This window comes from Rhincodon typus, chromosome 39 (assembly GCF_021869965.1).
Source record: "Rhincodon typus isolate 14 chromosome 39, sRhiTyp1.1, whole genome shotgun sequence".
Classification (NCBI taxonomy): domain Eukaryota; kingdom Metazoa; phylum Chordata; class Chondrichthyes; order Orectolobiformes; family Rhincodontidae; genus Rhincodon; species Rhincodon typus.
The window spans coordinates 5,451,867-5,474,541 of NC_063370.1; the positions used below are offsets into that span (position 1 = coordinate 5,451,867).

At 40.0% G+C, this 22,675-nt stretch overlaps 1 protein-coding gene across 1 annotated transcript; it reads right to left on the reverse strand.

The window, feature by feature from the left end:
• Positions 1-1,814: 1,814 nt before the first annotated feature.
• On the reverse strand, positions 1,815-22,214 carry LOC109937202 (NF-kappa-B inhibitor beta-like). The gene is made up of 6 exons (XM_048618167.1): positions 21,513-22,214; positions 12,721-12,826; positions 12,180-12,420; positions 9,851-9,939; positions 8,403-8,648; positions 1,815-5,544 (listed from the first exon to the last, which is right to left on the reverse strand). Exons 1-6 carry the CDS (start codon positions 21,959-21,961, stop codon positions 5,506-5,508), a joined length of 1,170 nt encoding a protein of 389 aa, XP_048474124.1. The 5' UTR covers positions 21,962-22,214; the 3' UTR covers positions 1,815-5,505.
• Positions 22,215-22,675: the final 461 nt, after the last annotated feature.

Sequence of the window (22,675 nt, forward strand, 5' to 3'; positions counted from 1 at the left end):
GCCTGCTGTGTTCATCCAGCCCTGCACCTTGTTGTCTCGGATTCTCCAGCATCTGAAGTTCCTACAATCTCTGATTCAATTTAAACCTAGGGCCTCTAGTTTTTAACTCCTCTACCCTGGGAAAAAGACCTTGGCTATTCATCCTATCCATGCCCCTCATGATTTTATAAACCTCTACATGGTCACCATAATTTATGTGGCTGATCCAGTTCCAGTTCTTACCAAATGACAACATCCAGGAAGTTGATAATGGGCAATGTGGTAATGGAAACATCAAAGAGAGATGGTTAGATTCTCTTTTATTTCAGATGATTGTTGCCTGGCCAGCCTGGTGTAAATGTTAATTGTCACTTCATAGCCTGAATGTTATCCAAATCTTGGGACAAAAGACAACAAGCTCTCACAAACAAGCAGCGAGATAATTGATTAGAAAGTGTAGTTTTATTGAGGGACAATGACTGGTCAGGATACTCTTGCTTGAAGTTGGGGATTACCTGTATTTTTCTGAGGCAGACAACACCTCAGTCTAACCACCATCATGTAAGGTATGCATTTTGTATATACTTTAAATCATTTACTTTAAAATTTATTTCTGGAGACATGGTGTTTTGAAATCAGTATGAGTGTGTGTTCCTGGAGTGCTAATAGGAATTTGTTTGCATTAGGAGAATTTTACAAGCAGACAGAGTAAATCAGCCTGCTTTCAATTAGAATGATCAGGAGTGTTTTGGTTTCAGTTCTCAAATCCTAGTTGAAGTTAGATGTAAAAATACAGTTCTCCTGGAGCAAGGAGTCAGGTCAGAAAGATAAGAACAAGTTACCTCAGTGCAAAGCCTTAGTTTTAAAAGTTCCATATCAGAAGTGTTTGGTTAGAAGCCTGAAGACATTATCTGAAGCCAAGAAAGTGTAAGCTCAGCTATATGAATACTCAAGGAACAGACTATCAAACTCTCAAGACGAGAATTAAAACCCATAGATGGGATAGAGAAGGAAATTCACTCTGGTATTTGAGTACTGTAAACTCAAATGTTGGGATACATGGAACGTTGCATTTTGAAGTGTTTTGAACATTTTCAAATTGGGCAACAATTTGTATATGGAAATACAGTAGCTTGGTTTATTCTTATTTTATCATTTCTTTTGCATAATAAACTGGTTTCATTGTTAAAACCAAATCTGTAGCACTGCATGCTTGTTTTTCGGTGAAAGATCACCTCATCAAATTAAAAGAATGCGATTTGTCAAGTCAAATCTGATTTGTCCAGTAATAACATAGCTGAGATCATAACACCAGTCAACCAAAATTGGCAAACACTGACAGCACGAGTCTCTCTCAGTACTGCTTGAAAGAGTCAGAGGGATATGGTGATATTGTGGTAATGTCACTGGATTAGTTATCCTGAGGCTCAGGCTAATGGTCAAGGTATAAGGGTTCAAATCTCATTGTGGCAGCTGGTAAATTTCACGTCAAACAATGCATCTGGAATGAGAGCTTGGGTGCTGAAGAAAATTGTAAAAACCTACCTGTTCATTAAAACGGGAATCTGCTGTCCTTTCCCTGGTTTGTTGTAGATGTGTCTCCAGACTCACAGCAATGTAGGGTTACTCTTCCTTGCCCTCAAAAACAATCTAGGTAACATATGATAGCTAGCAATGCCCACATTCCAGGAATAAATAAAGAACAAAATGTCAGCCTCAATAATGAGCTAAAAGCTGTGGGATCTGAACACACAACCTCCCTGGCTATCGAGTGCTAAGAAAGGAAAAAAAAATAAGGCGTTCAGTATGTTCACACATAACAGCATCAAAACAAGTTTTACAGCTATATTTGCAAATATTTATTTGTCAGTTTTTGTTGAAAGAGAAAAAAAGTGCTGGTTATCCACAGTGGTTAATATCAATCTTTAAGGCAAGCAAAGCACTGACTAGCAATCCCAACATGCAGTTACAAGTTAAGAAAATGAACGATACAATTAAAATAAAACAATTCAACAAACAGTTTAACAAAGCCAAAATTATAGACTTGAAAGAAAAGCATTGCTACATTCTAGCAGTGCCTACATGACACTAAGCATGACAAAAACTCATCATTCAATATCTCAGAAACATCAAAACCAAACTAGACATTCTGTACATATGCAAAGTAATGTTTAAAAAATACACTGTAATACAGAATAACTGTAGAAAAAAAAAATAACAGGACCATATTTCCGTGATAGCTTTCAACTGATACTGATAAATTGGCCATTGCACTGCAAATGAATAAAAGAGTCTTCCAAAACCAACACCACCCTCATGGCCAGAATCTGCAATTATAGTATTACAGGCAACTGTTTACATGATTCCATTCTGCATATTTTTACAGGTAGTTTCAACCTCAAAATGTTGAAATTGTGACCATATATCAGTACAGCAGGAAGGTGAACAAAAAATGCACATCAAACAAGACTTCTTCTAACAATAAAGGACTGCTTTCAAGACGAATACCATACCAGTTTCCCATTTCAAAGGGATTTAAAGAATCAAATTTCTACAAATGACTAATTAGAGTGTTTCTTATTCACTAGTATTGCTTGATGAGTTTAATTTGAATGATCTTTAAATAGGCTTTCTCAATGTGAAGCTTGAACTGGTTTTATCATGTACTGGATCTAAAAAGTCACACTAAGAAGCAAACTGTCGGCAATCAAACATTACTATCAGTCTACGAGCATGAAACCGCTTGTAGTAGCCAATCAATTTGGGGTGGGGTAGAGTGTGTATGCAAGGGTGAGAGAGAGAAAGAGAGCGAGCGAGAGAGAGAGAGAGAGAAAACAAGAGTGATTGAGACAACCAAAATGCACAGGCTAATACTCTGGGAGAAGTAAAACAGAAACTCAGCAGATACAGCAGCATCTGTGAAGAGAAAGCAGAGTTAACGTTTCAGGTCCAGTGACCCTTCTTCAGATTTACAGCATTTGCAGTTTTTTTGTTTTATCATAATACTCTGGGGACAGTTTCAAATTTCATGATAGCAGCTAATGGAAATCCATCATCCCTTCCCAAACTGGTCTAGATAAGACTACAAAGCCAGAAATATGGGCTGGACTCTTGACTTCCCTCTCCACACAGTTCAAAGACAACAAATACTGGTCCTGCCAGTTATTCAGGTGACCCACAAAATAATTTTATAAAAAGAATCAGGCTGAGACTTTATATTGCTACATTCCCCGCTTATTTTCTCAGCAAAAGATGGATGGGTGGAACAAGGAGATTTCAAAATCCAAATTATATAGCCTTTTCAAAAACAACAGCCATTAACCAGATTGTGATGAGCACTGCAGTGTCCAGCTATGCTCACAAGGAGGGCACAAGGTATGCATTTTCAAAAATAGCTTAATGGAGCTGTTAAGACCAGTATTTCTTTTGCTGTAAAGTACTCCTGTCACCAGAAGAAAGACCTCTAAACCTTACACTGCTACTCTCTCAAATCCTCCAGGGACAAGACTTGGGCTCTCAACAGCATACTGGGTATGCCAGCCTACAAATGTATGGCCCACAACTAGCTAGCACTGCAAAACTGTGATAAGGACAGTGGGGAATGAGGGAGGGGACATAATGAATAGATGTCTCCAAAGGGCAACATGGAACATCAGCTTTAGAAGTCATCTCCCTTTCCCCTTTAACACTGAAGCAGAATTGGGTAAACTGGGCTGCATTCTCCACAGCTTCAAAGAATCAGAGGTGATCTCATTGAAAACTACAAAATAGTTATAAAGGAATTGACAAGATAGATCCAAGGAAGATGGGGAGCATGGAATCTGGGGCCACAATTTAAAAATAAAGGAATGCCATTTAGGACTGAGACTAGGAGTTTTTTATTTTACTCAGAGGGTTGAGAATCTTTGGAATTCTCTACTCGGGGGTGGCGGAGGCTTAATCATCAATTAATGTTTAAAGATTAATAGATTTCTAGCATCAAATCTTATTGGGCTCATGTGGGTAAAAGGCACTGAAGTATTTGATCAGCCATGATGGTATTAAATGGTGGAGCAGGCCTGATGGACTAGATGTCCTACAGCACATTCTTATACCTGTCAGCTTGCAGAAGGAGATTTGCCACTCATATCACCATACCAAACAATTGCAAAGCTAGAGTTCAGACATTTTGAAATATTAATATTTCAAATGTAAATGTAAATGATGACCATGGAATACATGTGCTTTTTTCTGCATGAATTATTATTTACTTTTACAAAACCAGAGAATCTGTCTTGCAGTTCAGCTTTATTCACATGCCTCTTCACCTCACCCTCCTCTGCTGAATTTGTGGTACCTATTTTTATCCATCACAGCTCAAATCAACATACTAAAATCAAAAATAATTTTAACATTTGACTTCCTAATACTGCCTCCAATTTTTGTGAATGATATGTTCCTACACGGAGTCTCATTTGGCCACAGAGACAGCATTCTAGCAAGTTACTTAATCCACGTCATGCAATCCAATATGCTGCAACTTAATCTTCCCAATTGTGACGGTTTCCTCTATGAAAGTCATCACGGTCTTGCCAGACCATAGGGCTGCTCTCTCGTTAGAGAGGTGAACAGACAGGTTGAGGAGAATCCTTTGTGATAACCTCAGCTGGTCTGAGAATTTAACCCATGCTATTAGCATCACTCTGTATTGCTATCCAGCCAACTAAGCTAACTGATACTCTCCATCCTCCTGCTACTGTTGTTTACCCAGTTATTGAAGCTAAAACGTTGCTTCTTCCAGGGAAAAGAAACCCATTTAGCATTCACGCAGCTTCAAGTTCAGAAGTTTGCTTATGAATCAACTTTGGCAATCTTCCAAACAAACACACACAAAAAAGCTTCTACTCCATCAGAGATGGGAAGTCAGCTGCAGTAAAAGGAGCGATGTAAGTGTTCTTTTAAAAAAGAAACTCACATCAGAGTCTCTTACCTCTGGTTAAGAATGTCACTATGGAGGCTCCGGATATGGGTTAACAAGACCTCCTGGCAAAAGACTGTTGCAGTGTGGAGAACCAGCAGAGCTACAAACTTTAAAAACGGCAATGGTCCCTTTGCTCCATATCCCCCCACCACTAACCATACCCCACTCATCAGCACCAAACCCCACCATCAATATTCTGGTTTAACAATCAGAACTAAAACATTCTCCTGAATTTTGCCAGGTGCATCCCTCCTTGCCAGATTACACTGTGTTCACCCTATGTTTCCCAACTCCACGACCTACTGTATGTCTCACGTGACTTGTATTTTTATATTGGATTCCCGCTTGACTTACATCTGAGTGGCAACCAGTTCTCTACAAACCAAAAATTGGTATTTGTACACACCAGGTTATAAAGACTACTCCTAGGTATTGGCTCAATACATGGCTACAAGACAGTGAAAACGACTATATGACGGTGCTCCTTTACAGTAGTGGAGTTGAACCACTTTAATGTTTCAACTGTAAGGTTTAAATACAGCAGGACATCTGAATTTTCTGATCTTCTAATAACACCCATGCACCACAAAATCATCATACTCGCCCTACAAAACAAAGAAAAAAAGAATGAGGCAAAAACATTAATAAAAGCAGAACATTTGTGAAAGGTTACTTCATTGAATTGCAGTTAATATCTCAGAAACAGCCATTCGGTCCATCAACTCTGCACTGGTGTTCTTCTACTATATACCACTTGGTCCAATCTCAGTCACTTTCTAACTTTTACTATCCCTTGTTTATCAGTAACTGCTTTAATTCATTTTCAGAGTAATCCTGTGGATGCAGGGATTTTTGTTATGAGAAGAGGTTTTGTACATTGGGCCTATACTATTGACGTTTACAAGAATGAAAGGAGACTTTGTTGAAAAGTAAAATAATCTTGGATGGCTTTACAAGGTCAACACAGATTTTTTTTCCCCTTATGGGAGAGTCTAGGACCGGATGGCATTATCTCAGAGTAAGGGGTCATCCTTTTGAGGCAGAAATGAGAAGGAACTTCTTCTCTCAGGTGGTAGTGAATCTGTGAAGTTCTTTACAACAGTGGGCTGTAAAGGCAGGGCTATTAAGAGTATTCAAGGTTGAATCAGACAGATTTCTAATCAAGAGTTATAGGGAAAAGGCAGGAAAGATTGGATGCGAGTTCAGTTACAGGCAACAGCCTTTGATTATCTCAAGTTTACAGACAAATTGTTTCTACTAGAAAGGGGAACAGTAACCAGAGAACACAGATTTAACATAATTAGCAAAAGAGTCAAAGGGATGAAGAAACTTTTCTTAAAAAAAGTTATGTTATAATGTGCTAGGATGAACTGCCTTAAAGGCTGGTGAAAGCAGGTATTGTATTGAGTCAGAATTGCATAGTACAGAAACAGGCCCTTTGGTCTAATTTGTCCATGCCAAACAGGTATCCTAAATTAATCTAGTCCCATTTGCTAGCATTTGGCCCATATTCCTTGAAACCTTTCCCACTCATATACCTATCCAGATGCCTTTTAAATGTTGTAATTGTACCAGCCTCCACCACATCCTCTGGCAGCTCATTCCACACATGCACCACCCTCTATGTGAACGAGTTGCCCCTTAGGCCCTTTTATATCTTTCCCCCTCTCACCTTAAACCTATGCCCTCTAGTTCTGAACTCCTCTACCCTAGGAAAAGACCTCGGCTGTTCACCTTATCCACACCCCTCATGATTTTATAAATCTCTATAAGGTCACCTCTCAGCCTCCAACACTCCAGCGAAAATAGCCCCAGCCCATTCAGCATGTCCCTATAACTCAAACCCTCCAAGCCCGGCAACATCCTTGTACATCTTTTCCACACCCTTTCAAGTTTAACAACATCCTTCCTATAGAAGGCAGACCAGAATTAAAAACAACTTTCAAGGTCAATTTTATATGTAAAAGGAAACAAAATGCGTGAGGGCTACAGGAAAAGAACAGGATGGCAGAACTAATTTGTTATTTTTTTCAAAGAGAAAGCAACAGGCTGACAGGCCAAGTGGCCTCCTTCAGAGATTCTATGGTGTACGTAGGCTTTTAGACCAGAGAACACATATTTAACCCCTAATCTGTTAGCTGAAGACAAGTAAGGCTCTACAATTGAGAGGAAAAATAAGGTAAGATCATTGCCGCTGATCGTTATTTGGTGAACATTGGTACAGTAACATTTTTGAACAATGTCACAGGTAGGTCCAGCTTTGACTTGACTTGCAATGTTCCCAATTGCTAAACACACTGACAATATCCAGTCTAGTCTCAGGTATGAAGAATGGGAACCACAGAACATGCTTTCAATTTGAGGTATAGAGAAAAAAAAATTCCATCACTAGAACATTTAATTTCACCTAGGTAAATCCATTTTTAAAAAAAATTAACCTATTTTTCTAATCAACCTGTTCAGAGACGTCATTACACACCTCTGCAGCAGATGAGACTCAAACCCAGATGTCTTGGTCCATGAGTTGGGACACTACCATTGCATCACAAGAAGTCTTAATCCATTTTTGTTAAATGCCTGAGAGGCATAGACAACAAAGAGACCACTGATAAATCAAATGCATTTGAAATGTGATTTACAGAATCTTCTGTATATCTTACACAGAATAAAAAGACCTCCAATGAGGATTTTTAAGAAAAAAATCATTCAAGGATGAAGGCATGGCCAGCTAAGACAGCATTTATTGCCCATTCCTAATTGCTCAAGAGGGTAGTTGAGTCAACCACATTGCTATGTAGGCCAGACCAGGACAGTTTCCTTCCCTAAAGGACATTAGTGAACTAGATGGGTTTTCCCGAGAATCGGCAATGGATTCATAGGCATAATTCGACTCTTAACTCCAGATTTTTATTTAATTCAAACTCTACAATCTGCTGTGACAGGATCTGAACCTGGATCTCTGGATTAATAGCCCAGTGATAATACAACTAGGCAGTAGCCTCCCACGTTGGAAATAGTTGGAGAAAAGATCAAATTAGTGCATAACATCAAAGACATGAAGATACAATATTCTGGTAACATCATTAAAGCCAACAACAAAAGTTACCATACTTCCAGTGGACCATATGGCTGCTCAAACGGTAGGCACTAACAGATAGTGGTAGCAAAGATGAATTAAAATTTATAGAGGAACTAAGAGAAGAGGAAATGGATAACATATACAATGGACTAGTTGCAGGTGGCCTATGTGGAACGTGTAAGCACAGCACAGGCCAAAGGTGGAGATCTATAGCAGACAACTTTCTGGAAAGGTGAGACCAAGAAATAAACAAAATTCAGTTTATAATTAGAAAATTCCTCTTTAATTGAAGTTGCATGCATCTCCTTATGTCACCACAGCCAAGCTACCTCCTATTCACATGCTGAGCTTTAGACGAGGTTTCTTTTTATCAGCTTTACCTACCATGCCATCTTCATCAATTTCGTCACTCTCTTCCGACTCCTCATCTGTATCTGGCTCTGAAGAACCATAGTCTCTGAGCATCTGTGTTATGCTCCAATTAGGCCTGCACAGAGCCAGACAAATTGGTGTATAGCCATTGTACATCTGAGCGTGAACATCTGCGCACCAGTCCAGCAAGAGTTTGACAATTTGCTGATTTTGTTCCTCCACTGCCAGATGTAAAGCAGTTCGGCCCGCAGACCTCTCCTAAAGGGAGAGATCGAGAGAAAAGGTTTTATTGACCCAATGCAATACAAGCGGGTAACAATCTTCTTAGTTCATGGAGTTCCATAGTTTCAAAGAATTTCTCATTCATTCTCAATGTATACAATAACACACATTCAAAAATTTAGCAATTGCCACCCATGCATCATTCCTCAGAAACATTCTGAAGTCCTTTACAATAACTGAAAAGGAAACGATGACAGGTAGCAGTACATCATTCTGAATGTTGTCATGGGTGCAAAAATGGCAACAGTTTTGAACACAAGAAGATAGCGCAAATGGGCATAAATTAATGGGTTTGAAACACTTGAATGATCTTTTGGGGTGCAGAGAAAGTCGGACATCAGTGAGACCACAGCTGCTGATACTGTGCTCAATACTGGTCTCCTTATTAAGGGAAAATTATATGTATGTTAAAGGCAGTTCAGAGAAGATTTACCAAGCTAAAACCAGGAATGTGCAATCTCCTCCCGCTTCTGACGTATATGATCAAATTTTTGTTTTTACTGGCACTCCCATGAGACACAAGTGAGGGGTTGTGGTGGAGAGACATTTGGTGCACTAGGGCAAAATCTGCTAAGGACAGGGAACAAGGAGAAATGAGCTAAGAGGCCTCTTCAATGCAATTAGCAAAAAGAATGAACTACTTTGAAACACAATCATTGTTATTAAGTAGCCAAACACAACAGCAATTTTGTATAGAGTAGACTAATAAGAAACCAATCATCCAGTTAATCAGGAGTAACAATGTGTAGAGCTGGATGAACACAGCAGGCCAAGCAGCATCAGAGGAGCAGGAAAGCTGACGTTTCGGGTCTGGACCCTTCTTCAGTTAATCAGTTTTTTTTGGGAGCAGCTATTGGTTGAATTAGATGGGCACGTTGTGCTCTTGTTCTCATTTTTCTCTCTTGGATAAACCCATGGCACCTTTAATATTCTCTTTATGGTCTGTGCTCTGCTTCTGCATCGCAGCCATTTAGAGGACAACAAAGTGAGGTCTCAGTGTAGACTGTGGGAGGGGAGAATCCTAAACGGGAGTAGGTGGGGGACAAAAAAAATCAGTTTTATAACGGGGGCAGTCCCCTTCTGTTTAATACAAATCAAAAGAGAAACCAAAGCTTTTGCAGCTCTGCAGGTGGGCTCAAAAGCTTGGTCTCAATTTTGAGCAAATGAAGAGTACTTGCCTTTGCATTTATTTCAACTTTAGATTGCAAAAGATATTCAACGATACGAACATCATTGACCTTGACAGCCAAGTGCAAGGGCGTGAATCCTACAAAAAGAGGTAAACCCATTAGTTCAATATTTGATACTTGTTAAAATAAAAATTCTCTTTGATTTTGTATTTAATAATTCTCTTTTCTCCCTCCAGTTTTCTAAAGGTGCTGATTCCTTACTGTGATGGGTACAAGGTTTTAGGAGTACTGTATGTCCCAACGACCCTTGTCAAATGGAAGTTGAATGAGAGGTTTAATGCAGGAAATTTCATAAGACGTATGATCAGAAGTAGGCCATTCAATCCATTGCTCTGCTCTGCCATTCAGTAAGATCATGGCTGATCTGATAATCCTCAACTCTACTTTTCTTCCTTATCCACATAACCATTGATTCCCTCACTGATTAGAAATCTGTCTACCTCAGCCTTGGATATACTTAATGACACAGAATTCCAGATACATTACCCTCAGAGAAACTATTCATGCACGCCTCTGCCTGCAATGTGTGACCCCTTATTCTGAGATTACGCCCTCTGGTCCTAGACTTTCCCACATCTACCCTGTGAAGTCCCCTAGGAATCCTGAATGTTTCAATAAGGTCTCCTTTTATTCTTCTGATCTCCAGTAAGTACAGGCCCAACTCACTCAACCTCTCTATATAAGAAAATCCTCCTAAAATCTGGATCAACCTAGTGAACATTCTTTGGTTGTCTCAAATGCCAGTACATCTTTCCTTAGATTAAAAGAGTTCAAAACTATTCACAGTACTCCAGTCGTGGTCTAACTAGCGCCTTGTATAGTTTTAGCAAGACTTCCCTGTTTTATACTCCATTCCCTTTGAAATAAAGGACAACATTCCATTCACCTTCCTTATAACCTGCTGAACTTGGATGCTAACTATTTATGATTTATGAAAGAGGACTCCCAAATCATTCAAGATTGTAACACATTCTCTACGTACATAATATTCAGCTCCCCTATTCTTCTGCGAAAAGTTCATATTTTCCCACATTATATTCAGCTACCAAATTTCTGCCCAGTCAGTTAACATGCCTATATTCCTCTGCCGATTCTGTACGTCTTCCTCATCATTTGCCTTCCCTTTTTTTTTTGGCAATCGCAAACTTGGCTATAGTAATTTCACTTTCCTCATTCAACTTAGTTATACATATTGCAAACAATTGTGGTTCCAGCACTGATTCCTGAGGCACTCCACTAGTTACAGATTGCCATCCTGAAAATGTCTCCTTTATCCAACTCTGTGTCTTCTATTAGTTAGCCAATCCTCTATCCATGCTAATATATTACCTCCAACATCATGGTCTTAACTTTTTAAAGTGACTTAATGTCTGGTACCTTCTCAAACAGCTTGCAAAAATCCATATTATATCTACAAGCTTCTGCTTTATATATCCTGCTTGTTACGTCCTCAAAGAATATGAAGAAATTTGTCAGGCATGATTTCCCCTTCAAGAAACCATGCTGACTCCGTTTGATCATATCATGTATTTCTAAATGCTCTGTTATTGCATCCTTCATAACAGACCTTAACATTTTTCTAATAATAGCTGATAAGCTAACTGCACTACAGATTCTTTTTTTGCCTCCGTTTTTGAATACAAGTATTACTTTGGGAACTATCCAGTCCGCTGGCATTTTTCCAAAACCTAAGAATTCGTGTAAGATTATGCCCTGTGCTTTCTTTAGCTACCTTTTAATATCTAGTGATTGTTACTGTACTTATTTCTTCTCCCCTTTTTGCTCCTTGATTATATAGTATTTCTGAAATGTTATTCATGTCTTCTAACGTGAAGACGAATGCAAATTACTTATTTATGTTCTCTGCCATTTCCTGGTTCCCTGTTAATATTTCGCAAGCCTCAATTTTTCAGGGGCCTATGTTCACTCTGGCCTCACTCTTTCTTTTTACATATTTAAAGAAGCTCCTGCTTTCCACCTTGACTTTCTTGCACATTTATCCTCAACATTTATTTTCTCGTGTAAACCCTTTGGGTCTCACTGATGTACATTTTCCAGGTGGAGTCACTACACACTGGACACTGTACCCCTCTGAAACCTAGATCTATCAAAGCCAATACCAAAGCTCCAATCGAAACAGTTAACTCAGCTCTGAATCAAACATTCAGGTCTAACTGGCTAATTTGCACAATTCCTTTGCACATCAAGGGGCCCCGTTCTTTTTATTATCTTGTTAATACCTATTTGCTCTTCTAACCAGAAAAATGCCTTCTAACCAGAATGTAATTTATCAATATTAACTTTTTAAAGACTCTACCTTTATAGTTGTAGCAATTCAGCTGCTGTGAGACTTGGGATGGGTCAAAGAGACCGGAATTCCTTAGACCATGAACATGATGAAACAGGAGAGCTTGAACACAGCTGGTGGCTCTTTCCATGCACGCTAGGTGTAAGGCAGTGTTCCCATCCTTCTCTTGCAGCAAGAGGTTTGCCCCGGCAGCCACCAACCTCTCCACAAAATCAGCACGCCTAATGATCACAGCCAAATGCAGTGCTGTCTGCAAGAGATGGTGGAGGAAAATATATCAGATTGTTTTTGGAGACAGCAGCATGGGGTGCAAAGGGGAAATTTATGCTCCTAATATAGTAGGAAAATAATAAGCAAGGTGCAATACACAAATAATAAAGGGATGTTACAAGGAAACAATCTAACCAAATGTTTGAATAGCAACAAATAACAGTAGCAATTAATGCCTTATCTCTCAAACAAAAGCAGAAATTGCTACAGAAACTCAGCAGGTCTGGCAGCATCTACAGAAATTATGCAGAGTTAACATTTTGGGTGCAGTCCTACTCACCTGGTTCAAGTCATTCTGCAGGTTCAGGTATTCAGCATCCTTTATATAACAGAGAATAGTGACGAAAAAGTTGACTTTCTCATGGATGACAGAAAGGTGCAGTGCCCTATTAAAAAAGAAGATTCATACATGTTAGTCAATTTCCCATGATATTCACACAATTGCTTTATTCAAAAATAAGTAAACACAGCACAACTCTTTGAAGCAATCATACTTATACTGTGCCATGAATTTTTTTGTTTCTTTCCTTGGTATGCAAATGACACGAGCAAACCCAACAATTGTGGCTCATCCATAACTGCTCTACAGAAGACAGCGGTGAGCCACAAATGAATTGGGGTATGACAGTGAAGATGTGTCACTGCAATTATGTAGAACCTTGGTGAGACCTACACCTGAAGTATTGTATACAGATTTCAGCTTTTTACTGAAGGAAGGCCAGACCTGCCTACAGGACATTGCAAGAAAGAATCACTTGAATGGGTTAAGCAAAATGTCTGAAGAGACTGACTAGATTAGGCTGTATTCCTAGAATTAAGAAGAATGACATGATATATTGTGTGAAATTCTTAATGGGTTTGACAGGATGCTCCACTTGGATAGGGAGTCTAGAATAAGGGCTCACAGACCCAAAAGAAGGAAGGCTACTATTTTAGGACTGAGATGAGGAGGAATTTCTTTACACATAGGATTGTGAACTTTTAGGATTTTTTACCCCAGAGGATTGTTAATCCTTAGTTTGTAGTACAATTAAGACAGAACACAACAGGCTTTTGGATACCCTAGAAATTAAGGGATATGTGAAAGTACAGAAAGATTGAAATAGAAGAGCAACCATGATTGTATTGAGTGACAGAACATGACCAAATGATCAAGTCTAGTCACTTTTTTTTCTAACAACCTGACTGAATGGAAAATAGCAAACAGTCTAAACGGTTGAATTAAACTATTACGAATCTTCCACCAACCATGGAAGTTGTCAGACCTTGTCATCTCCCTCCAAAATTATTAGAAGAATTTTCCAGTGTGAGAAATATGGGTCGATGTCAAGTGATATGTCTGTTCAATTTCAAGACAACTACCAGCTAGCAAAACATGTATTAATGTGGCAAATCAATGTTGAAAAATTACAAAGGTGCAAAGATATATGCAAATAAATCCCATAATATGTTTGAACTGAGTTTCCTAGTCCCTTCCTCAGACATCTGGTGGGCAAAATGACTAATTTAGAAACGACTGAACTGAACCAAATCGGCACTTTTCTGAGATTGAAGTTGGCAATTAATCACACACCACACAGAACTGGCGCAGACAATTAACATTAAGATGAAAATGCCTCAATTTTGTCACAGAGTCTGGCTCAACCTTCACTTAGAAGCAGATGGGCCTCTGTTTAACACTGTATCCAGGACAGTGTAACTTTGATGCAGCATGCCTTCAGGGCTGCAGGGAAGTGTCAAGTTTTGGTCAAGAACTCAAGTTCTTTGAGTGGTGTTTGACCCCAAAATCTTTGGCTCAGAAATTAAAAATACCACCACGAGCCAATCAGACATGCTTGACTTTGCTGCAAGAAACCCACTTAGCCAAATAGACTCAGATTATTACACAAATGAACCACAAATTAACTTGTACAAAAACTAACTCCTTACCGTCTTCCTCAACTTCCTTCAAAATTTGTTTTTGTCACTGATCTACACTTCAATAATGATATTAGCATTTTCAAAAAATAAGCAAAGAAAAGCTCCATTTAATCTCCCTCCCTTCCCCACTATAACAACTTGCATTGTATCTTTTGCCATAGAAAGTATCTCAAGGCATTTTGCACAGAAATTAAAGAAACAAATGCCGAGTAGTTAGAAGAGATGACTGAATGCAGAGACATTAAAAAATTAAAGTTTGAGGCGGCTTTTAAAGGGTGGAAAATTAGCAAAAGTTGGATGGAGAGGGAATGCTTAGGAATTAAAGGAAGTGTGGTGAACGTAGGTATAGAGGTATGCTGAAAGGATGACAATGCCTAGAAGACAAGAAAAAGAAGGTCACAGGACACTTGGAAGTGGTTGGGCTGGAGAAGGCTGCTGAGGCAGGGTGATGCACCACCACAAAAATTTGCAAATGATGCCAAGAATAGTGAACTCAATGCACTTAAAGTCATGAGGCACTCATCATGGACAGTGGTGTTTTGAAAGAGTGCAAGGTGTGCAGAATGAGGACTGTAAGTTAGGTGAAGCATTACAGAAGTCAATAAAATAAACATATGTGGAACACAATCCACCAGTTCCCCTAAAAGTGACACATCATCTAACCTGGGACTATATTATCATGCCTTCACTATCACTGGGTCAGTAACCCAGATTTCCTCCCAAACAGTACCATGGCTGCATGACCTTATGGGCATATAGGAGAAGGCGACAAATTCCCATCTGGTCAAAGTTCATATCTCCAAAAATAAAGCTTCAAAAATTAGTCGAGAGATCAACAGCTGTTTGACTGTTGCTAAAATAGATGCTTCCTTGAGCGCCATTACCTGAAAATCTCCTAATCCTACTGCATGTGCAACAAAAAGTAGTTGATTGACCTTTAAGATATAATAATTAATGTCTCATTGTTTAGCAGAGCACAAGCACAAAAACAGGAAAGTAGTGACACGTTGTGCCAGTCATTTGATGTAGATAGCATTTGGTGCTAAATATAAGCACTGGGACTATCCAACATGATTCGCACAAAACTTGTCAGGAGTTCAGATTTGTCCAATATGTCAGCATCAAGGCAGTACACAAGGTTAAACCCTGGACTGCATCAAATTAACTCACAGGGAAAGCATAAGAATTGCTTTCAGTGCCACTGGGAAAAGAAAAGTAAGAAAAAAGGTATGGCTTCTGTTCCCGATTGTTGGCACATGCTTCTCATCGAGAAATACAATTATACAGGCAATCAGGAGAAGGATCAAGTTTAGATGCACACTTCAAGGTCAGAGTACTTTGCCATTGCTTCCTGTTCAAAATGGTGAGAAAAAGACATTTGAATGAATGGACAGAGTTCTGGAGGAACAGTATCCTGGCTTAAGTAGATTTCAAGGAAAGACAAGAGAAAATTGGAGCAGGGAAGATGGGGAATTCCTTCCTTGGGTGCATCGCGATATTAACCGTAGATAAATGATTAACTGCAATCTCTCCAGAAGGAATAATGTCCATAAAGTGATTAAAAAGCCAGCTATATACTGAGAATTTATCTAATGCCGGGAAATTCCTGGACTATTCCTGCATTCTGAGTTACTGCAACTGACACGTCCTGTCAAGATAAACATTCTCATTGACTCCATGAACAAAACAGACATTGTTTGTCTATTTAATCCTTTTCTTTAAGCATGGATCGCAAATTATAATCAAAATACCTCAATGATTAAAAACAGCTCTGACTAAACATTACATCACATTAGGTGCAATGAATTTGAACAGAGGGGAGAGAAACATTAAGGGTGTTCGTTGGTGGTATTTGATGAGGTAGGAGATCTACCTGGGGTGAACACATCATTTGACAGTACTCATGATCCTATGAAGATCTACATCTGTGCCGTTTGGTACGATGTGTTAAATACAAAACATGATTTAGCACAAAGCATAGATGTAAAAAAGGAAGCACTTGCTTTGGCCACGTAGAAACACATATTTGAAAAGGATTCTATCACTTGATATCACACACAGAAGAAATTGTCTACTCAGACAGTATCCTAACATTGCTATTGAGCTGAATATTCTAACCTTTGTCCAGCGGCAAATCAGCAGGAACTAAAAAGAACGTTGGAACTGGAGGGCATGATTATCAACATTTTGAATAAAATTTAGTTGCGTGCAGCAGGGCTTTTCAGTGTCTAGTTCCTTTTTTTCCATAAACTCACATATATATTTCTTACAGAGTGAGGTCTGCAAGTCAGCTCACTCAACAGGTCAGTGGGAACAGAAGCTTAGGGAGTTTTTTGGGGGATGGGTGGGGGGCAGCTACATACAGAAAAACGTACCAAGGGGGTGATTTTAACTCCTCCATGCTGGTAGTGTTTTGTTAAAATTGAGCAGGTGGATATGACTCCCTTTACACCTGCCCCATTTCATCTTTGCCCAATTTCCAAATGGCAGATGTTTCTGCTGCAGGCAAGCCTGAGAAACATCCAACTAAAGGGTCCAATGGCAACATTTGGGTCTTGATCTGAAGTTAAGATACAAATGCATAACGTAGTGCTTTATGTGGACAGCGATTAGAGCAGGAGAGGCCCAGATCAGTGTAATGTCACATTTTTATTTATGTTTTCACTTGGAATTTTTTCCCTCAATGAAGTAACAGTGGTAACAGCAGCCTTTTCCAAATTTTCAGAGTAACAAAGTCAATGGAAATCAAATTAGTAAGCAGCATACATGTATAAAGAAAACAGGGGGTCCTCAATAACTGGATTTGAGAGCAAGTTTAAGACTGGAGTTAGAGGATACTTTTCTCTCAGAGGATAGTGAGTCTGTGGAATTCTTTCCCACAGAGGGCTGCTGAGACTGTTCTTAAGTGCATTCAAGGAACAGATATATTTCTAATCAGTAAGGGAAACAAGCATATAAGAGGTTACAGCAGGAAAGTGGAAATGAGAATTTTAGTCAAATAAAAGCAAATTATCACATATGTTGGAAATCATACATAAAACGAAAAGTGCTGGAGAAACTCAGCAAGTCAGGCAACATCTGCAGCATCAGCTCTAAAGAAGAGTGATACTGATCTTAACTTTTTTTTATCTACAGATGTTGACAGACTTGCTGAGTTTCTCCAGCACTTTCTATATCAGATCAGCCATGATTTCACAATTGGCAGAGCAATTGGATGGGCCAAATATCCTACTTTTGTTCCTATGTCTATCATCAGATGCTGCTGTTGGAAAACTCCAGCACTAAATGGAAAGCAGACTAGCTATGACAAATTGCTGCAATTGTGTATTTTTGTGCACCACAGGTAATAATAAGGGAATTTCTAAGTTTCTACAGATATGAGAGACTAAATAAACATTATAGTGGCTCAAGGGCGGCAGCTGGAAGAAACATATTTAGGATCTGACATTTGATATTAGCTATAATTATATGACATTCCTGTCACAATTTTCTCACTTTCGTCTGTGATGTTTTTATGTACAGTTGGAAAATGCTCACATGCCACAAGGTAGCACACAATTCTAATCCCTCCCTCATGCACACCCTGGATTTTGTCTTCATGAGATACGCAGGTAGGCTTGGAGCCTCATAGGCCACGGCTATGCTTTGTTATCAGGCTTACTGAACACAGAAACAAAAAAAGTCATGCTGAAACTTTATTCATTATTGGTTAAGTGCCATTTGCAGGATAGTGTTGAATTCTTGGCATCTGTTAAGAAATGTGTCAAAACCTTGGAGAGGGTTCAAAGGATGTTAACCAATGTGACAGCAGTGATGAATGACTAGGGAAGAGAAGGTGAGGGGAGGCTGATCGCTTTGAAGAGTGAAAGACTTAAATTCAGTCAAAATTATAATTACTCTGTAAACATTATCGTTATAGTGGACTATTTAGATAAGAATCTAATGATGTCCATGAATCCATTGTCGATTGTCGGAAAAACCCACCTGTTTCACTCATGTCCCTTAGGGAAGGAAACTGCCATCCTTACCTGGTCTGGCCTACATGTGACTGCAGACCCACAGCAATGTGGTTGACTCTTAACCGCCCTCTGGGCAATTACGGATGGGCAATAAATGCTGCCTAGCCAGCAACGCCCTGATCCCATTAATGAATGAAGGATTAAAGGAATAAAGGAGTTATCGTTCAGCTGAACACAGAACTTTAAATGTTCGCCATCTGATTTTCCTTAAATACACAATGGTTCACATTTCAAAAGTACTTCACCAAGTACAAGTGATACAGGCAAGGAAACTAGGAGACTACAGTCAGAAAGGAGGCCTCAAAAATCAAGCAAAAATATTGAGAAAATTACCATCGTCAACAATACTATTCATCCTGATTGTTATTGCTGCCTTTACAACGTGATGGTTTTTCAGCGTGAAATAGTGGATTTCCCTTTATATGGCCCACAGAAGCCAGGTGTAGGTTGAGAATCCCACAGTACATCAGTCATACTCTGGTTATCAGGAGTTGCATTTGGGGTTTGTCAAGTGGTACAAAATAGAAATTCTGATCAAGGCATCAACAAGAAGTATGAGAGAAAGTTGGTGACCAAATGAGTAGGGTTTGCCAAACTTAAGGAAATGTCACATGTTAATAGTTCCCTCATTGCATTCAACAAAGCTAAGGTTTACGTTGATATAGCTTGTTAATTATGGTCTCTCAAAAGAGTGCAAAGCCTTGCACATTCCTTTCCACAAAAATTATGCACAGAAAATCTAGGTTGACAATTCAGTGCAGAACTAAGGGGGTGCAACACCATCAGAGATTCCATCTTTCTGATAAACTATTATACCAAGTCCCTAACTGCTTCCCCAACAGTGAGCATGTACAAGATCCAGGGAACTACTTTGAAGAAGCACAGGCGAGTTCATTTCAGTGACAAAAACAGAAGTTGCTGGAAAAGCTCAGCAGGTCTGGCAGCATCTGTGAAGAAAAAGTCAGAGTTAACATTTCAGGTCCGGTGATCCTTTCTCAGAACAGTTCTGAGGAAGGGTCACTGGACCTGCAACATTAACTCTGATTATTTTCTTCACAGATGCTGCCAGACCTGCTAAGCTTTTCCAGCAAATTCTATCTACGTTCCTGATTTACAGCATCTTCAGTTCTTTTGGTTTTTATTGAGTTCATTTCAATGTCCTAATATGTTGCCTTCCACAAATGTCACTAAAGCATATAATGAAGTCATCATCTCACTGTTGTTTGTGGGAGCTTGCTGCGTGCAAATTAGCTCAATCTTTCCTACAATATGACAGATAATACATGTCACAATGCACTTAATTGATTATAAAACACTTTAGGATGTCCCATGGTCATGAAAGGTGCTATACATATAAGAAACTATGTATATATGTAACCTTAAATTTCAGCGTTCAGGGGGGAGGCCAATTATGTCTATGGTGGCATTTGCACATCACTTGGAGCTATCCAATCAGTGCTTTTTGGAGAAACGTCCTGCCATTTTGCCGATATAATAACACTTTAAATATAATCTACGAGCCGAGAATTTTGATGGGATGCATTGAGGACATGAGAAGTTGCTATATAAATACAAGTCTGTTCTTTATTTTATTACCTCATCACCCTGCAGAACTTGACCAAAAACAACTGCCTTGATAATCAAAAGACCAAAATAAGGCAAATTCCTCATCGAGCTAAACAAGGTGATATTTGGAAAAAAGCTCAGGCAAACATCTATGTTTTAAGAGACGCTTTAAAAAAAGGAAACAGAAGGAGAGTAATGGAGGGGTTTAGGGAGGAAATTCCAGAGATTAGGGTCATGGCTGCTAATGGAAGAATGATTTTGGAGCAGGGTTTTCTGTGTATCAGGTTATTTGAATCTCTGCAGTATTCTGTTTTAAAACTGATTTAATGTGAATGTGGCACTCCTCAAGACAAGGGATGTTTAAATTCCGGTAAATTTGCGCAGTCAAGGTGAGTTTTAACTACTCCAGAAAATATGAATGCAGGGTCAAGCTCCTCTACTCTGCCCAGAAACATGTCTGAGTCCCAAGACCACTTCCAACTGCACTACAGTGACATTTCTGCGAGAGTCAATTTGCAGCCTCTACAAATGAGATTTTCAAAGGGAAGTTTGGTGCTGTGGACCTAGGAGAGTGTTAAACTGAGACTGCCACATTTCACATAGGATCACTTTCAGCCACAGCGATTAATTCAAACCCAGGTCACAGAGATGAAAGAAAAGACAGTGTTTAATTCACCACATCATGTAATAATTTTTAAAATGCTTTTTACTCAGTCACAGGAATGTGGGCATTGCTGGCTGGCCAGCATTTATTGCCCATATCTAGTTGCCATTGAGAACATGGTGTTGGGGCTGCCTCCTTGAACTGCTGCAATCCGTTTAATAATAATTGTCTTTAAAAAAAACTTCCTTTGAACGTTAAATTGTATATAAAGGTATTGTACATCAGAAAATAAAAATTCTATTTGGGTTGAGTGTTAGAGATAGGACTGCCTCCAGGAATATACTGAGAGGGGAATTAAGCAACTTCGATTTCTTTCATCACCTCAGATTTCAAAGCACCGTATGGAAACTTTCAAAGGGTAGTCACTGTATAATAGAGGACAATGCTGCAGGCATTTTACGCACAGCAAGATCCCACAAAATAAACAATGGCCAGATGATCTTTTCCCTTGGTGGCAACATTGGCAGAGGAAATAAAGTTGACTAGGTCACTACAGGGGACACTTCATGTTCTTCCTCCAAACAGCACCATAAAATCCTTGAGTTAGCATCTCATCCAAAAGATGATACACCTCTGACAGTGCAATGCCCTCTCAGTTCTGCAATGGGAATGTCAAACCTGATTCTTGTGCTCAAGTCTTTGGAGTGAGGCTTAAATGCACCATCTTCTGATTAAGCGACACGTCTTTGAAATAGTGCCAGTATTTTTTTATATTCACCAGACAGGTTTAATGACCTCATCTGAAAGTTGACATGGATTGTTGTTGGTACTGGGCAAAGCAACACATGGGCTGAAGGTGTATTTCCGCATCTGTACTTGGGAATGATGGAGCCAAGTCAACCCATACCCCCATGCCCACCCACAGTTGACACTTTATTACCCCCTCATGCAAGCGATACTCACGAGTCCAAGTCTTCGGTTCGGTAGTGGCGCAATTCCTTCAACTCATTCACTGCTTCTTGGGAACTGCCCAGCTCCATTCCCTGGGTGATCTGACCAGTGCCACTCAGTTTCACATCCTCGATGCCCTGGGTGATCTGGCCAACGCCAGTCTCTGCCCACTGCTGGGTGGATAAGCAAATGTCTGGCTCAGTGCCCATGGACATGCCATCCTTGCCCTCCCCACCATCAACACTCTGGTCAACGCCACCCAACTCATTGAACTGCCTGACCTGCAGCTCACTGAGGGAGCCAATGCCACTGTCGTAGTAGTCATCGCCCTCTACCTCAGCGGGTAACCCTAGGCTGTCCAACTTGGCCTGGCCACCCCACGGCGCGGCCACTTTACCAGTGCCCAGCTTGATCGTCTGTTTGGATGCGTTGCCATTTGACAGCTGCGGGACAACCTCCATGTTTTTTTTCCGGACTCCCGCCGTGATAATGAAAATCGATCTTGAACACGATTCTAAAGGACGCGGCTCGACTCATCAGCGAAATTTATGAGGTAAACCCGCCATCCCTCTCGCCGCGGAGCAGCAGCTTTAATGGGAATGTGAAAGAAAGACACGGAGGTGAAACGGACTCTTCACCAAAAATGGCCGACGCCTTGTTTACCCTTTTGTCTGGAGGGAATTTCCCCCGCTAGGCCAGGGACCAATCGAATGGCGCTTTCCTGGCAGGTCTCCGTGAGGGGGACGACGTTGCCCATGCGCAGACGCTGCCCCCGCCGCAATGGCCTGTGGTAGTTGTAGTCCTGGAGATAGCAAGACTGCAGATGCTGGCAGTCAGAAGCGACAAAATGAGGAGCTGGGGGAGCGCAGCAAGTCAGGTAGCATTAGAGGGGTAGGAAAGTCGACGTTTCAGGTCTGGACTCTTCATCAGGACTGTTGTTCGTTATCAACGACAACAACTTGTGCAAATCTCAGGCTGAGGATCTGGAAAGAAAGTAGAAAGTGATGGAGAAACTCAGCGGATCTGGCAGCGTCTGTGGAGGGAGGGAAAGAGTTTTGCTTCTGTTATTCGCTCACGGCAGCGGTTATTGCCCATCCCTAATTGCCCCTGGAATGGACTGGCTTTATAAGGCCGTTGTAGAGAGGGTTAAGAGACAACCCCATTGCTGTGGGTGT

What these genes read in the sequence shown, in the direction of transcription:
- LOC109937202 (XM_048618167.1), bottom strand. Translation starts at nt 21,961, where the DNA reads ATGGAGGTTGTCCCGCAGCTGTCAAATGGCAACGCATCCAAACAGACG. An exon ending in GAATTGCTACAACTATAAAG is followed by an intron (nt 9,940 to 12,179) that starts GTAGAGTCTTTA and finishes CTCTTTTTGTAG; the next exon opens with GATTCACGCCCTTGCACTTG. An exon ending in AAATTGATGAAGATGGCATG is followed by an intron (nt 5,545 to 8,402) that starts GTAGGTAAAGCT and finishes TTTGTTTTGTAG; the next exon opens with GGCGAGTATGATGATTTTGT.